Below are 15,563 nucleotides of genomic sequence, written 5' to 3' on the forward strand. Positions count from 1 at the left end.
TCGCCCCATTATAGAAACGTTAACACTTTATTGAATGTTATCAAGTTATGTTTGATCCCCCATTACTATGGGCCCCTTTGTCCCAGCTGGGAACTCTACCTGTAACCCTCTGAAGATCAGCTCTGCCTGGGTAGCCATCTGTAACCCACGCACCCTCCATGAATAAATTCATCAGAAATGGTTTGCCGATTTCCAGACCTGAAATCCATGTTGTGGTGGATCTCACAGTCCTATGACTGGATGTATTGAGAGGTTGCAGCGTGGTGGCACCTCGATGACACGGCTCACCTTCCCGCACTTCTCTGCGGAGTCCTTCCCTAACTCATAGAAGGAAATAGAACATATACAATAATAAGATATCTCTTTATTTATATTTAGGGTTCTTATATCTATTAAAGAGATAATAAAATCTTAATAATCAAAACCCCATCTATAAAATCATATAAAACGGATTCTTCTGTAAAGTTTAAATCAGGTTTTTGGTTTGTTTTTTGAAATTCTGGTATTTGTCTTTACATCTAAAATCAGCAGCTCGCTTGTAATATTCGCTGTTCCCACGCCTCCACGGCGCTGTGTCTAGTCCCATCGTGTGGGCTGCAGCGGGTACAAAGAGTGTGCATTAGATACTCTTCAGGCAGCTGCAGAATATCACACATGGCAAACCTGCATCTGCAGAGCCTCCCTCTCATTGAGGCTACTGGTGGTCAGATACTTCTCTGCCAAATGTCGGTGGTGGAGTCAGGTGAAGGGTCTCTGCAGGATGTCGGTCGTGGAGTCAAATGAAGGGTCTTCTCTTCTGAATGTCAGTGGAGGAGTCAGGTGAAGAGTCTCCTCTGCAGGATGCCGGTGGTGGAGTCAGGTGAAGGGTCTCCTCTGCAGGATGTCGGTGGTGGAGTCAAATGAAGGGTCTTCTCTGCAGGATGCCGATGGTGGAGTCAGGTGAAGGGTCTTCTCTGCAGGATGCCGATGGTGGAGTCAGGTGAAGGGTATCCTCTGCAGGATGCCGGTGGTGGAGTCAGGTGAAGGGTCTCCTCTGCAGGATGCCGGTGGTGGAGTCAGGTGAAGGGTCTCCTCTGCAGGATGTCGGTGGTGGAGTCAAATGAAGGGTCTTCTCTGCAGGATGCCGATGGTGGAGTCAGGTGAAGGGTATCCTCTGCAGGATGCCGGTGGTGGAGTCAGGTGAAGGGTCTCCTCTGCAGGATGTCGGTGGTGGAGTCAGGTGAAGGGTCTCCTCTGCAGGATGCCGATGGTGGAGTCAGGTGAAGGGTCTCCTCTGCAGGATGTCGGTGGTGGAGTCAGGTGAAGGGTATCCTCTGCAGGATGCCGGTGGTGGAGTCAGGTGAAGGGTCTCCTCTGCAGGATGTCGGTGGTGGAGTCAGGTGAAGGGTATCCTCTGCAGGATGCCGGTGGTGGAGTCAGGTGAAGGGTATCCTCTGCAGGATGCCGGTGGTGGAGTCAGGTGAAGGGTCTCCTCTGCAGGATGTCGGTGGTGGAGTCAAATGAAGGGTCTTCTCTGCAGGATGCCGATGGTGGAGTCAGGTGAAGGGTCTCCTCTGCAGGATGTCGGTGGTGGAGTCAGGTGAAGGGTATCCTCTGCAGGATGTCGGTGGTGGAGTCAGGTGAAGGGTATCCTCTGCAGGATGTCGGTGGTGGAGTCAGGTGAAGGGTATCCTCTGCAGGATGTCGGTGGTGGAGTCAGGTGAAGGGTCTTCTCTTCAGGACGCTGGTGGAGAAGTTAGATGAAGGGTCTTCTCCTCTACAGGATGTCAGTAGAGTCAGATGAAGGGTCTTCTCTACAGAATGTCGGTGGCAGAGTCAGTTGAAGAGTTTGCTCCTCTGCAGAATGTCGGTGGCAGAGTCAGTTGAAGAGTTTGCTCCTCTGCAGAATGTCGGTGGCAGAGTTGAACTGACGCACTTCTCTTTTGAAGTCACGCAGCCTGCGCAGCTCCTTCTGGTAAGATGCCGACGCCGGCTTCCTCACATAGCTAACTTCACTCAGCAGCTTGTCACACAGGTAATGTAGCCACAGAACGTTGGAGTGAGGTCTGTACAAAGACCAGCTGTTCCTGGAAAGGCCAAACACACGGCATTGGTTAGAGAGAAATGCTGCTGTCCATGGAAGAACTTTAATGACTTTAGAAAAATGGGTTTGAAGCATAAAAAAAGGAACTGTCCCTGGAAACCCTGCAGCTGCAGTATATAGCCCAAGCAACCTACAGCTGCTGTCTGCACCCTTAAAAAGGTACAAACATCGACCTTCAGCCACTGGGAGCAGTCAGCAGTTACACATGTGATCCTAAGACTACATAATACAGGCCCCCCCAGTGTGAGGCAAACCCCCAAACCCTCCCTGGCTGCCCTACTCTTCACTATCCAGGCCAACTGACAAATTCTCTACAGACCTCAGCACCCCATAATCTCTCTCTGCAGTTCACAGCAATGACCCATCCACTCAGAAAAGGATGGATAATCCCTCTCTACAGGCCGCAGTAACACTACAGCCACTACCTACCTTTCCTTTGGCAGTGACCCAAATGCCAACTCTACAGCAACAATTCCCAGGACCTGGTAAAGTAATGAAGTCACTCTCCACAGGCTCCAGGCAACTCTACCGCCACGCTCTATGACCTTTGGCAATGCCTTGACCGTTTCCACCAATCTTTCATCTGCATGCTATGGCCCCCTGACCACCTCTACAGCTATAAAGATCTAGTCACATAGACAAGGAAAGGGGGTCATGAAGCTCAGGAATCACCCCTAACCCTAAGGAGAGGTTGGTAATGTCCCTTTGCAGACGTGGAATAACTCTTTGAATAAAGCTTACTGGTTCTCCTCTCGCATCCTCCGATATACATCAAACTGTAGATCCCCCTTCCCCAGGAACAGGTCCTCATCCGCAGACAAATCACAGAACACAGTTAGTCCATCTGAAAAAGATATTAAAATTAATTTCTACAAGACAAACTGGGATGTAGGAGGAGAAAAGAGAAATTAGGAGCGAGACTCGGGGGAAAGTGGGGTACCAGGTCTCCTGGGACATTCTGTGGGAGGGAAGTCTTCTGGGACAATCTGGGGGAAAGAGGTGGTGAGAGACTCCCCGGGGAAGGGGGTGCCAGGTCTCCCGGGATACTCTGGGGGATGAAAGTCTTCTGGGGACACTTTAGTGGAAGGGGGAGTGCCAGGTACCCTCAGGATCCTGCAGAGGAAGGGGTGGTGCCAGATCTCCCCCAGGACCTTGCGGAGGAAGGGGGGAGCCAGGTCTCCCCCGGGACCCTGCGGAGGAAGGGGGGGTGCCAGGTCTCCCCCGGGATACTCTGGGGGGAGGAACATTTTCTTGGGACACTAGTGGAAGGGAGGGTGCCAGGTCTCCCGGGATACTCTGGGGGAGGAAAGTCTTCTGTGGACACTCTAGTGGAAGGGGGAGTGCCAGGTCCCCTCAGGATCCTACGGAGGAAGGGGGGTGCCAGATCTCCCCCGGTACCCTGCGGAGGAAGGGGGGGTGCCAGGTCTCCCCCGGGATACTCTGGGGGAGGAAAATTTTCTGGGGACACTAGTGGAAGGGGGGGTGCCAGGTCCCCCAGGACCCTGCAGAGGAAGGGAGGTCCCAAGACCCTGCAGAGGAAGGGAGGTCCCAAGACCCTGCAGAGGAAGGGAGGTGCCAGGACCCTGCAGAGGAAGGGGAGGATGCCAGGTCTCCCGGGATACTCTGGGGGAGGAAAGTCTTCTGGGGACACTCTAGTGGAAGGGGGAGTGCGAGGTGCCCTCAGGAACCTGCAGAGGAGGTGGGGGGGTGCCACATCTCCTGGGATACTCTGGGGGAGAAAAGTCTTCTGTGGACACTCTAGTGGAAGGGGGAGTGCCAGGTCCCCCCAGGATCCTGCAGAGAAAGGGGTGGTGCCAGGTCTCCCCCAGGACCCTGCAGAGAAAGGGGTGGTGCCAGGTCTCCCCCAGGACCCTGCAGAGAAAGGGGTGGTGCCAGGTCTCCCCCAGGACCCTGCAGAGGAAGGGGTGGTGCCAGGTCTCCCCCGGGAACCTGCGGAGGAAGGGGGGGTGCCAGGTCTCCCCCGGGAACCTGCGGAGGAAGGGGGGGTGCCAGGTCTCCCCCGGAATACTTTGGGGGAGGAACATTTTCGAGGTGCCAGGACCCTGCAGAGGAAGGGGGGGGGGGGGGTGCCAGGTCTCCCCCGGGACCCTGCAGAGGAGGGAAGTCTTCAGGGACACTCCGGGGGAGAAGAATGCAATGTATTCCAGTGAAATCAAAGGGTGGGGGTACAAGGTCTCGCAATACATTCATAGGAAGCAGGCCTTCAAGGGAACAGTGGGGGAGGGGCTAGGTCTGACAGATCACCTTGGGGGACAGGTAAAACAAGGTTTCACCGAGCATTTATTTTAGGTGGAGGGCTAGTCTCACCTTTATCAAGCCGAGAGAGTGTGTAGTCGATGATTTTCACCTGCACTCCAGCACTGGGGATGTGGAAGATCTTGCCCTGTAGAGAGGCTGAGAGCGTCCGGGCCGAACACGTCTCGATTAGGAGATTCCCCCAGTGTAAATCCCTGTGGAGGAAACGTGGATATATTACCAATGTCTGCAAGGAACAAGTCCCTTCCCATGCTGGTGGCACGCTTACCGGTGTTCAAATCGCAGTTCTTCTTCAGCCACTGCCAACGCCGCGGTCACCTGGTGAAGAATGCTGCGGGAGGCCGACACAGAGGGGAGCTGGGGGAGGGGAATGTTAATATTTTCTATCAGTTTTGGTGTTAGAATTCTCAGGCCCCCCATGAGAAGTAAAGTTCACTCACCTTTAAACACATTCGCTCCAGGTCATCCCCACCAAACTCGAACTCCAAAATCATGAAAAGTTGCTCTTCACCAAACAAATCTGACAGAACAAAATCACATGGGCCAATCAGAGACTGCGACTGGTGTAATGAAAGGATTCCTCCAGAGGATGGAGCGAGGTCTCCATCTCATAATGGAATATTAAAGTGTAAATAGCAGACCTCTCCAGTCCCATATCTTCTGAGGTCCCTATGGAACGTTGATACCTGTAAGCTGTATGACTGAAGTCTACTATAATCAGTTCCCGCTTACCTCTGACAGGCTTGTATGGGGCCTTCCCATGTGTTCACTGAAAAGAGCTCTGAACATCCCCCCTTTGTCCACTAAGGAGGGTGATATTGGGGGGCAAACAGAGGTGTAAAGCCGGACTGCTCTAAAGCATGGACAAATCTGCTCTCCTCTCACCTGGACGCTCATTCTCCGTGCCTTTCTCCTCAGCAAATTCATCCCAGGCTGCAAGGAGCTCCGCAGGATAAGATCCCTTGACACAATAAGCCCTGCAAGAAGAATAGGACAGAAGCTGGGAGACAAGCATGTGTTGTGTCACAAACAAAAAAAAGAATGGATAAGGAGCAGCATGTGAAAGGTAGTCAGGAATGGCAGAAGAGAAGCCGGGCATGGAAGGCAACCGGGCCGGCAGAAGAGCAGGGGCATAAAAGGCAACCGGGCCGGCAGAAGAGCTGGGGCATAAAAGGCAACCGGGCCGGCAGAAGAAGAGCTGGGTCATGGAAGGCAACCGGACCGGCAGAAGAAGAGCAGGGGCATGGAAGGCAACCGGACCGGCAGAAGAAGAGCTGGGGCATGGAAGGCAACCGGACCGGCAGAAGAAGAGCTGGGTCATGGAAGGCAACCGGACCGGCAGAAGAAGAGCAGGGGCATGGAAGGCAACCAGACCGGCAGAAGAAGAGCTGGGGCATGGAAGGCAACCGGACCGGCAGAAGAAGAGCTGGGGCATGGAAGGCAACCGGACCGGCAGAAGAAGAGCTGGGGCATGGAAGGCAACCGGACCGGCAGAAGAGCTGGGGCATGGAAGGCAACCGGACCGGCAGAAGAGCTGGGGCATGGAAGGCAACCGGACCGGCAGAAGAGCTGGGGCATGGAAGGCAACCAGGAATGGCAGAAGAGGAGAGGGGCATGGAAGGTAACCAGGAATGGTAGAAGAGAAGAGGGACATGGAAGGTAACCAGGAATGGCAGAAGAGGAGAGGGACATGGAAGGTAACCAGGAACGGCAGAAGAGGAGAGGGACATGGAAGGTAACCAGGAACGGCAGAAGAGGAGAGGGACATGGAAGGTAAACGGGATCAGTAGAAGAGGAGAGGGACATGGAAGGTAAACGGGATCAGTAGAAGAGGAGCGGGACATGGAAGGTAAACGGGATCAGTAGAAGAGGAGCGGGACATGGAAGGTAACCAGGAATGGTAGAAGAGGAGAGGGACATGGAAGGTAACCAGGAATGGTAGAAGAGGAGAGGGACTTGAAAGGTAACCAGGAATGGTAGAAGAGGAGAGGGACATGGAAGGTAACCAGGAATGGTAGAAGAGGAGCGGGACATGGAAGGTAACCAGGAATGGTAGAAGAGGAGAGGGACATGGAAGGTAACCAGGAATGGTAAAAGAGGAGAGGGACATGGAAGGTAACCAGGAATGGTAGAAGAGGAGAGGGGCATGGAAGGTAACCAGGAATGCTAGAAGAGGAGAGGGACTTGGAAGGTAACCAGGAATGGTAGAAGAGGAGAGGGACATGGAAGGTAACCAGGAATGGCAGAAGAGGGACATGAAAGGTAACCAGGAATGGTAGAAGAGGAGAGAGACATGGAAGGTAACCAGGAATGGTAGAAGAGGAGAGGACAAGGAATGTAGCCAGGAAAGCCGGAAGAGGAGAGGGACATGGAAGGTAACCAGGAAAGGCGGAAGAGGAGAGGGACATGGAAGGTAGCCAGGAAAGGCGGAAGAGGAGAGGAACATGGAAGGTAGCCAGGAAAGGCGGAAGAGGAGAGGGACATGGAAGGTAGCCAGGAATGGTAGAAGAGGTGAGGGACATGGAAGGTAAATGGGATCAGTAGAAGAGGAGCGGGACATGGAAGGTACCCAGGAATGGCAGAAGAGAAGAGGGACATGGAAGGTAAACGGGATCAGTAGAAGAGGAGCGGGACATGGAAGGTACCCAGGAATGGCAGAAGAGAAGAGGGACATGGAAGGTAAACGGGATCAGTAGAAGAGGAGCGGGACATGGAAGGTACCCAGGAATGGCAGAAGAGAAGAGGGACATGGAAGGTAAATGGGATCAGTAGAAGAGGAGCGGGACATGGAAGGTACCCAGGAATGGTAGAAGAGGAGAGGGACATGGAAGGTAACCAGGAATGGTAGAAGAGGAGAGGGACATGGAAGGTAACCAGGAAAGGCGGAAGAGGAGAGGGACATGGAAGGTAGCCAGGAAAGGCGGAAGAGGAGAGGGACATGGAAGGTAGCCAGGAAAGGCGGAAGAGGAGAGGGACATGGAAGGTAGCCAGGAAAGGCGGAAGAGGAGAGGGATATGGAAGGTAGCCAGGAAAGGCGGAAGAGGAGAGGGACATGGAAGGTAGCCAGGAAAGGCGGAAGAGGAGAGGGACATGGAAGGTAGCCAGGAAAGGCGGAAGAGGAGAGGGACATGGAAGGTAGCCAGGAAAGGCGGAAGAGGAGAGGGACATGGAAGGTAGCCAGGAATGGTAGAAGAGGAGAGGGACATGGAAGGTAGCCAGGAATGGTAGAAGAGGAGAGGGACATGGAAGGTAGCCAGGAATGGTAGAAGAGGAGAGGGACATGGAAGGTAGCCAGGAAAGGCGGAAGAGGAGAGGGACATGGAAGGTAACCAGGAATGGTAGAAGAGGAGAGGAACATGGAAGGTAACCAGGAATGGTAGAAGAGGAGAGGAACATGGAAGGTAACCAGGAATGGTAGAAGAGGAGAGAGACATGGAAGGTAACCAGGAATGGTAGAAGAGGAGAGGGACTTGGAAGGTAACCAGGAATGGTAGAAGAGGAGAGAGACTTGGAAGGTAACCAGGAATGGTAGAAGAGGAGAGGGACATGGAAGGTAACCAGGAATGGTAGAAGAGGAGAGGGACATGGAAGGTAAATGGGATCAGCAGAAGAATGGTGTAAAGAAGATGATTAGGAACGGCTGAAGAGGAACATGGCAGGTCACTGGATTAGTAGTAATAGAATGGTATATGTTGGGTAATTGGGAACAAAAAGAAGAAGTTAATCTAGAAAAGCAGGAGTATCGGAATCCAGTAATGGCCAATTATTAGGACTGGAGCCATATATCAGAAGCAGTATGTAGAACAGAGACACGACAGACAATCGTTATTACTCACGAGTGAAGCTTTATAAATCCGCTGGTCCGGTTGTTCTCCTCTCCACTCAATAAGCTTAGTTCTCTGCAGAGTTAAACACAAAGCCGAGCTCAGGATCCACCATAGTTACCGGCCATAGTTACCAGCCATCAAATATAATCGGACAAGTGCTCTTCCTCCCGATTGATCCAAAGTGATCTTGGAAATTATACTATCATGGTTCTATCACGAGAGCCAGGGATGTGTGTGGGGGAATAGCCAGAGAAAGCCATTCTAATAACACCCCCCCCCCCACTCCCAGAATGCTTCAGTTTTGTATCAAAAGCAGTACCAAGAGTATGGTCATAAACACAGAAGGGGTGGGACCTGTGTAATATCCTACATGTCCCTCAATGGACTCTACGGAATGGATTTTACAGTGACTATGAAAGTCCAGGGTTGTCAGTCTCGGTACGGATAGTAACATTTGTATTAATGCTCCGATACCTCTGCGGTGTCATACAAAATAAACAGGCTCAAATCATACTGCAAAGAACGATGCGATTCCTGCCAATCACATGTGGTTTCCCTGCGGGCACGGTGCGATTTGAGCCATTCAATTTGTATGGGCTCAAATCATACCGCAAAATGTGTTGGTATCTGCGAGTACTTGAGCACAAGTATCGGTACTCGATGATAAAAAAACGGTATCAGTGCATGCCTACAAAATTCCAGTTCTCTTTCTCGTCCATTGAGGGAAACCTCAAGTCCTTCGACTTAGGGATGTTGAAAAACAGTCAAACTGAAGGGCGGGCAATAGAAAACAAACCAACAAGCCAAAGAGAAAAAAAACCCCAAAACCCACAGAGACCTGGGGACCAAATGCAACTCCAGAGACCTCTTTCAGACCCTACACCCAAAGCTGGAATCATAGGAGGCTTCCACACTCACCTGGTAAAATTACAGAAGACCAAGTGGCAGCTTCTCCTATCAGGAAAACAGATGTCGGATGCTGAAACGCTAGAATTAAAGCCGGCTATACACGGGTCGAATTCCGAAAGAATTTCCTTTCAATATTCTTTCCTAAGAATTTTCGTTCAAATTTCGCACCATTAGTGGACCACAGCAACGGCCAATTTTCGAATGACCATCAAATTCGAGTGGTCGGGCATGCTGGAAATTTTTTGAAAAACAAAATGAATTTCTAATCAATGATGCGAGAATCATGTGAGAAATGTCATTGAAAAAGAAATGAGCTGTGACCTGGAAAGAAAAGAAAATTCTTGGCCACAAAAATGCTTTTCTGTAGCAACATGAGGTGAAATTAAAGGCGTGGATTAGAAATCAATGGTGGCGCCATCAGCTTATAAAACGCATGAAATTTCTGATTTTCTAAAGAAAATTAGTTTGGAATTCGACCCGTGTATGGCCTGCATCAGCCATGCTATTACAGCCAGCGACCAAAGCAGAATGGTAAATCGGTCCTTGAGACAAAGGAACCTGATGATCTTGTAGAGCCCATGGAGTGTCCTCCAAGATTCATACCAGGTCAGCAGACCACATCCACCTGGGACAGTCTGGAGCAATGAGGATCATTGAAATGACTTCCATCTCAATTCTGAAAAGTAGCTTCAAAAAGAGAAGTCATAGGTCAGAGTGATCCAACCCCATGGAGCCTCCAAAGCATTCACCGCTTTCACTAGAAGATCCCTGTACCTGGAACCAAACCTGTCCAGTCCTTTTGAACATACAGAACAGGAGATCTAGCCTCCCCCATCTGTGACACAGGTACTTTAAGTAGAATCATTCCTCCAACTTCCAAGTGCTGTCAGCTGTTGAAGTCCACTAATTATCTACACCTGTAGGTGTCATACATTGCTCGCATCCACATCTGACGTCCTCCATCTGCCACAGGTCCAGGAACACCTCTGGTTGTAGGGATCATTTCCCTGGGTCCAGGTGCTGATGACGGAGATAACTGGCTTGCCAATTGTCCTTGCCTGGGATTATAATAGCTCCTCTCTCGTGGCTGATATACACCACTGCAGTACCACTGTCCAACCGAATCCTGATCAGATGACCCTCCAGGTGGAATGTCCAGCAATGCAGGGACAACCAATCACTAGAAGCTTTGGAATGTTAATCAGTGGGATGAGATTCTTTTCGTGTCCAATTCCTCTACACTGACAAGGTGTCCAGGAAAGACTTTCCCAACTCCAGTGCTGGATTTCAGGGCCACCAAGCCAGGCACAACATGGTTTTCGGTGTGTGGTCAATTGGATTGTCCACAGACTGAACAAACTTGTCTCACGGTGACAGAATTTTAAATTGAAGGGATCTGCAGAGGAACTGGGCAAATGGCCTCAAAAGAAGCTACCATCAGTTCTAGACATTTCATGTAGAAGAGCTGGGAGACTCCTGGCAGGATGGGTTAGAGGGAGGGATGGGAAAAACTAGATTTCACATGAAACTGGACTTTAGGATTCCAAGTCTGGGAGCGGACAATCGGAAATATTTCCTGGAGAATAAAATGTCCAGCTTGAGAACGTAGAAAAAAGGGGAGCACAGGGGCTAGTACCTTGGTGAACATTTGTGATGCAGGGGCTAGGAGAAATGAGTGTTGGGGACCCAATGCAAAATGCAGGAACTGTGACTTACGGCTATAATGGGGACAGATGCAAGCATGCATCCTTGATGTCTAGAAAGTCTCCTCAATGAAGGGTGGCTACGGCAGACCTGGTGAATTACAAGCAAAACATTTGGTCCTGAATGAAGACTTTTAGGGACTTGAGATACAAGATAGGGCAGCTGACCCGGTTTGGGGTACTGAACAGGTTGGATTAGAACCCCTAGAATCTTTCAGCCACAGGAGCATCAAGGAGAGGGTTGAGAGTGGAATTCTAGCTTGTAGCCCCTGGAAACTACCTCCGGCACCCAGGCATCGGAGATGCTGGCCGTCCAGATATCTGCAAAGACTTACAGACACCCCACTTTGGAAGATAAGGGCAGCCTTTCATCTTCCAGGCAGAAGAGGGTTTAGTCAGTCAGGGGGCTTGCAGTGCAACGGAGTGCTTGGCCTGGGATTGGCGTCTGAGGCTTGGGAGTAAGGAAAAGGAACTCCGATGGGGGTGAACATTCTCAGACTGAGGAGAATACACACTTTTGATGAGGTAAGTAGACACTTATGGATGAGATGGGCAGACTCATATGGATGAGATGGGTAGACGCTTATGGATGAGATGGGTAGACGCTTATGGATGAGATGGGTAGACGCTTATGGATGAGGAAGGTAGAAGCTTTGGATGAGGTAAGTAGACTGATATGGATGAGATGGGTAGATGTTTATGGAAGAGGGAGGTAGAAGCTTTGGATGAGGTAGGTACATACTTTGGATGAGGTAGGTACACACTTTATGAGGTAAGTAGACTCTTATGGATGAGATGGGTAGACGCTTATGGAAGAGGTAGGTACACACTTTGGATGAGGTAGGTACATACTTTGGATGAGTGTCCAAAGCAGCTCCAAGGAGATGCCGGCCCTTTTTGCACACTTGTTGCGCAGCCCAAACACACTTTTATAATCAGGAAGGTTTTTATTAAGCAGATTTTCTTTTCCAAAAAGTATCTTCAGAACGAGAAGAAGCATCACATGGAATTCAAGAGAAAATCCAAGAGAAGCAGCGAACACTCTACCCCGAGCCCTCCGCATCTTTCCAGCAGGAGACTCGTCCGGGATATGGAGGGGGAATATCCAGGACATTTACTACACAGGAAATCGAGGCTGCAGGCTCAAACGCCATAGGATGGAGCTCGGGGCTCCTGGCCTTCAATACAGTCAACTCAAAGCAGAGATGTCTTCTAGTCCATCTTACTGATCATTAGATCTGGCGGCTGCATTAGTTTTCTTTAATTTAGTCTTCTCTCCCTGTTTTCACCTGGTGATCTGGCCAGTAACTCCTCCTGTATTAGAGTGCCCCCACTCTGGATGGAGGAGCACAGGGGGCACCCTTGAACAGCAGCATTGCCAGTCCAGGGAAGGGTGGGGGGCTAGATGGATTGGCAGATTTACATTCACTAACACACTGAAGCCAACCTCCAGCTCACACTGTATGGTCAGGTACTGTATGCTGTAATGGAATAGAAGTGAGCTGGCTTCAGTTTGTTGGGATAAAGGTTTGACATCAAAAGCTGATCATTGTAAGCACCCATCAGTGGGAAATGGTTTGTCTCAACCTTCTGATACATTTGCAGGAGAGCTTGTTCTGTTGACATACTGGCTGGATCACAGGTGAACATAAAGGAAAGAAAACGAATGCAGCCGTCACATCTAGGAATTGGTGATCTGCAATGTTTGATTTCAGGTTTATTGCCACTTCAAGTTTGACAGATTAGCCTCACGGCCATGACGGGTTCCATGACGGGGCTGCCAAAGAACACAGAAATATCCCCCCTTTGTGGACATTGCTGGATCCCCCAGCAGTGGGCGCTCACCTGAGCCGAGCAATCCAAGTGTGATAGGTCAATGGAAAAATACTTCAAAGTTCAAAATCTTTATTGTTGTTCACAAGAAGCAAGGAGAAAAGACAACCAGTGTGTTTTGGGGCCACACAATCCCCATTCATCAAGGCGGTGAAATGGCAGAATGTCAGACTGAGCTGAAAGCAGAAGATGATCTACATTCCGTGGCAAAGCCCGCCCCCCGATGTCCACATTACATACTGCAGCTGGAGATCTCAGGACCCAGAAGTGGTCAGGACTGTTGATTCACTCCCACATGTCCATGGATCTCCTCCTTCACCATCCTCAGACCAGGAGAAGGACGGGGCGGAGAAGGACGGGGCGGGTAGAGGATGTTCTACATTCCATGGCAAAGCACGCCCCCTGATGTCCCCATTACATACTGCAGCTGGAGATCTCAGGACCCAGAAGTGGTCAGGACTGTTTGATTCACTCCCACATGTCCATGGATCTTCACCATCCTCAGACCAGGAGAAGGACGGGGCGGAGAAGGACGGGGCGGGCAGAGGATGTTCTACAGTCCATGGCAAAGCGCGCCCCCCGATGTCCCCATTACATACTGCAGCTGGAGATCTCAGGACCCAGAAGTGGTCAGGACTGTTGATTCACTCCCACATGTCCATGGATCTTCACCATCCTCAGACCAGGAGAAGGACGGGGGCGGGCAGAGGATGTTCTACAGTCCATGGCAAAGCGCGCCCCCCGATGTCCCCATTACATACTGCACCTGGAGATCTCAGGACCCAGAAGTGGTCAGGACTGTTGATTCACTCCCACATGTCCATGGATCTCCTCCTTCACCATCCTCAGACCAGGAGAAGGACGGGGTGGGCAGAGGATGTTCTACAGTCCATGGTAAAGCACGCCCCCTGATGTCCCCATTACATACTGCAGCTGGAGATCTCAGGACCCAGAAGTGGTCAGGACTGTTGATTCACTCCCACATGTCCATGGATCTTCGCCATCCTCAGACCAGGAGAAGGACGGGGCGGGCAGAGGATGTTCTACAGTCCATGGCAAAGCGCGCCCCCCGATGTCCCCATTACATACTGCAGCTGGAGATCTCAGGACCCAGAAGTGGTCAGGACTGTTGATTCACTCCCACATATCTGAGGATGGTGAAGGAGAAGATCCATGGACATGTGGGAATGAATCAACAGTCCTGACCACTTCTGGGTCCTGAGAAGATCTGCAGCTGCAGTATATAATCGGGACATCAGGGGGCGCGTTTTACCACGGAATGTAGAACATCCTCTGCCCGCCCCATCCTTGTCTGAGGATGGTGAAGGAGAAGATCCATGGACAAGGATGGGGCGGGCAGAGGATGTTCTACATTACGTGGTAAAACGCGCCCCCCTGATGTCCCGATTATATACTGCAGCTGGAGATCTTCTCAGGACCCAGAAGTGGTCAGGACTGTTGATTCACTCCCACATGTCCATGGATCTTCTCCTTCACCATCCTCAGACAGGAAAAGGGCGGGGCGGGAGAAGGGCGGGGCGGAGAAGGCCGGGGCGGACAGGACAATATGTAGATGCACATCTCCTCAAGCGAACTTGCTTTACCCTCTGATTGCCACGATATTCTACATACGTCTCTGGGCACCTACAGCAGGTACACCTTTGGTCTATGAAGTAAGCCAGGGGTGGGCAACTGTGGCCCTACAGCTGTTGGTGAACTACAAATCCCATCATGCCTCTGCCTTTGGGAGTCATGCTTGTAACTGTCAGTTTTGCAATGCCTCATGGGACTTGTAGTTCACCAACAGCTGAAGGGCCACAGTTGCCCACCCCAGAAGTAAGCCATTGGCAGTCAAAGGTTGGGTTCAGCATTCCACAATTTCTGTCTACTTTTAGTATTCATCTTCTGTATGGATATTGTGCCGACATACAACGTCACGTTCCAGGATGCACGGGATCGAACATTCATAGGACGGGAAACGTGGGGACATACCACACACATGTAGGTGACCCCGCGCCACTCACGTAGGTGACCCCGCAGAGGAAGCAGACCCCGAGCCACTCACATAGGTGACCCCGCAGAGGAAGCAGACCCCGAGCCACTCACGTAGGTGACTCCGCAGAGCGGGTGGACCCCGAGCCACTCACGTAGGTGACCCCGCAGAGGAAGCAGACCCCGAGCCACTCACGTAGGTGACCCCGCAGAGGGGGCGGACCCTGAGCCACTCACGTAGGTGACCCCCAGCCACTCGTGTAGGTGACCCCTCAGAGGGGGCGGACCCTGAGCCATTCATAGGACAGAGGTCATGTAGGCGACCCCCCCCTCCCTCAGAGGTCATGTAGGCGACCCCCCCCCTCAGAGGTCATGTAGGCGACCCCTCAGAGGGGGCGGCTCCCAAGCTTTTCACTTACTTTGAGATGATGATTTCTGGAAGGATTTCTGCAAAGCTTTTCTGAGGTTCTCCATTAACCTTCTGGGAGCCCTCGATGGGTATGATCTGCAGGAAGAAACCAAGAGAGTCACACCCCCCCCGAGGAAAGGCTGACCCCCCCCCCCCAGATGAGCAGTTCTGGTCCTATAATAGCTCATTATAAACAATTCCCATCTTTCTGGCTCACCGATGTGCTGGGAATCATTCTTTCTTTTCATTCCAAAACCAGCCAAAACCCAACTCATTCCTGACAGCTCCACACTGCGGGAGAAAGGATCTCGATTTCCCCTACAAAGTAAAATAAATCCTGATTCCCCCCCCCCATAGTAGTACAATGTTACTAGGGTCACATGACTACGGTCACATGACTACGGTCACATGACTACGGTCACATTACTAGGGTCACATGACTACGGTCACATTGCTAGGGTAACATTACCACGGTCACATTACTAGGGTCACATGACCAGGGTCACATTACCAGGGTCACATTACCAGGG

The 15,563-nt window shown here is 51.2% G+C and overlaps 1 protein-coding gene across 1 annotated transcript; it reads right to left on the reverse strand.

The window, feature by feature from the left end:
• Positions 1–344: 344 nt before the first annotated feature.
• On the reverse strand, positions 345–15,207 carry LOC149431144 (serine/threonine-protein kinase haspin-like; the record flags this gene model as incomplete). Its single annotated transcript, XM_089665871.1, has 8 exons — positions 345–2,066; positions 2,825–2,927; positions 4,412–4,554; positions 4,629–4,717; positions 4,801–4,880; positions 5,246–5,337; positions 8,197–8,259; positions 15,044–15,207. Coding segments are annotated over 8 exons (942 nt in total), but the record flags the coding sequence as incomplete, so codon positions are not given.
• Between the last annotated feature and the right edge of the window lie 356 nt (positions 15,208–15,563).

The sequence above is a fragment of the Staurois parvus genome, unplaced genomic scaffold, assembly GCF_062004578.1.
Source record: "Staurois parvus isolate SC_StPar_1 unplaced genomic scaffold, SC_StPar_1.0 ptg002385l, whole genome shotgun sequence".
NCBI lineage: Eukaryota > Metazoa > Chordata > Amphibia > Anura > Ranidae > Staurois > Staurois parvus.